Source organism: Apis dorsata, unplaced genomic scaffold, assembly GCF_000469605.1.
Source record: "Apis dorsata unplaced genomic scaffold, Apis dorsata 1.3 scaffold_331, whole genome shotgun sequence".
NCBI classification, from domain to species: domain Eukaryota; kingdom Metazoa; phylum Arthropoda; class Insecta; order Hymenoptera; family Apidae; genus Apis; species Apis dorsata.
The window spans coordinates 220784-221771 of NW_006263599.1; the positions used below are offsets into that span (position 1 = coordinate 220784).

Sequence of the window (988 nt, forward strand, 5' to 3'; positions counted from 1 at the left end):
GCGCGCACAAGGCCCATTGCCGTGCATGAGGCTGGTGGTGTGTCGCTTTTCCGCAGACAGGCAGCTGGTGTAAAGCGCGGGGGGATACGCGGCTTGCCGCAGTAGCTGCCGCGTTCTCTACTCTACCAGTACCGTTTCTCACTCTTCTCCTCTCTCTTTCTGTCTCTTTGTTTTTTGTGCAAAGGGCTACCGCTGAAAGACGAGAACGGGCACGAGCACGAGCACAAGCACGAGCACGAACCTTTGGTGCAGGCACGGCAGCACCGCACCGCTATAGCTAATGGCATGTCTTCAGGAGGTATGGGCGGCGTCGGGATACGGCACCACGGAGGGGCGCGTATGAGTCCGCTCGAGATCGGGATGTACGTCCTTCTCGCGGCCTTCTGTTTCGCCATCGTCGTCTTCGTCGTTTCCTGCGTGGTCTACGCGAGCAAGTTCAAGCCCCAACCGCCGGATTCCCCGTTAGCCGGCTCCGCGCTTCCCGTTCTATCCGGAGCAGCGAGGGCAAGAGCTGCGGCCAACCAGTTGGCGTCGGGGAGAAGACCTCCCAGAGAGTCTACAACGAACGCGCACGATTGGGTATGGCTGGGGAGAGCCACCCTCGAGAGGGCCGCCTGCGGGCCGCAACAGGTATTATATTTATACGAATGATCCGTCACTGATGATACATCTCCCTTTCCTTCGCGAGCGAATTCACATCGTCAAGAGAGGAGAGAATTCCATTCCGTTCCACCAGTCCAGTTCCGTTGTTCCAGGTAAGAGTGACCAGCAATCCTCTGGCTGGTGAAAACGAGGGAGAAGGAGGTGAACTGGCCACTTGCTTCGACAATCCGAACCATATCGAGCTACCGTCGGCTGGGCAGCGTAGCAACGGATCGAATGGGCCGATCGATACGACCACTTACTGCAAGAGAGACAAGATGCCGCGAAACAGTTTCGTTGCGAAACAAGTGTCGAAGCCGTCCACGGTTGTGTCCGCTACCACGAT

The 988-nt window shown here is 57.7% G+C and overlaps 1 protein-coding gene across 1 annotated transcript in view; it reads left to right on the plus strand.

Moving 5' to 3' along the window:
• LOC102673690 (transmembrane protein 132C) overlaps window positions 1-988 on the plus strand; it is a gene marked incomplete at its 3' end in the record, with an annotated part of 19116 nt that overhangs the window by 17886 nt on the left and 242 nt on the right. The window contains 2 exon segments of the mRNA XM_031511598.1: window positions 185-630; window positions 756-988. Coding sequence (XP_031367458.1) covers window positions 185-630; window positions 756-988 — 679 coding nt within the window.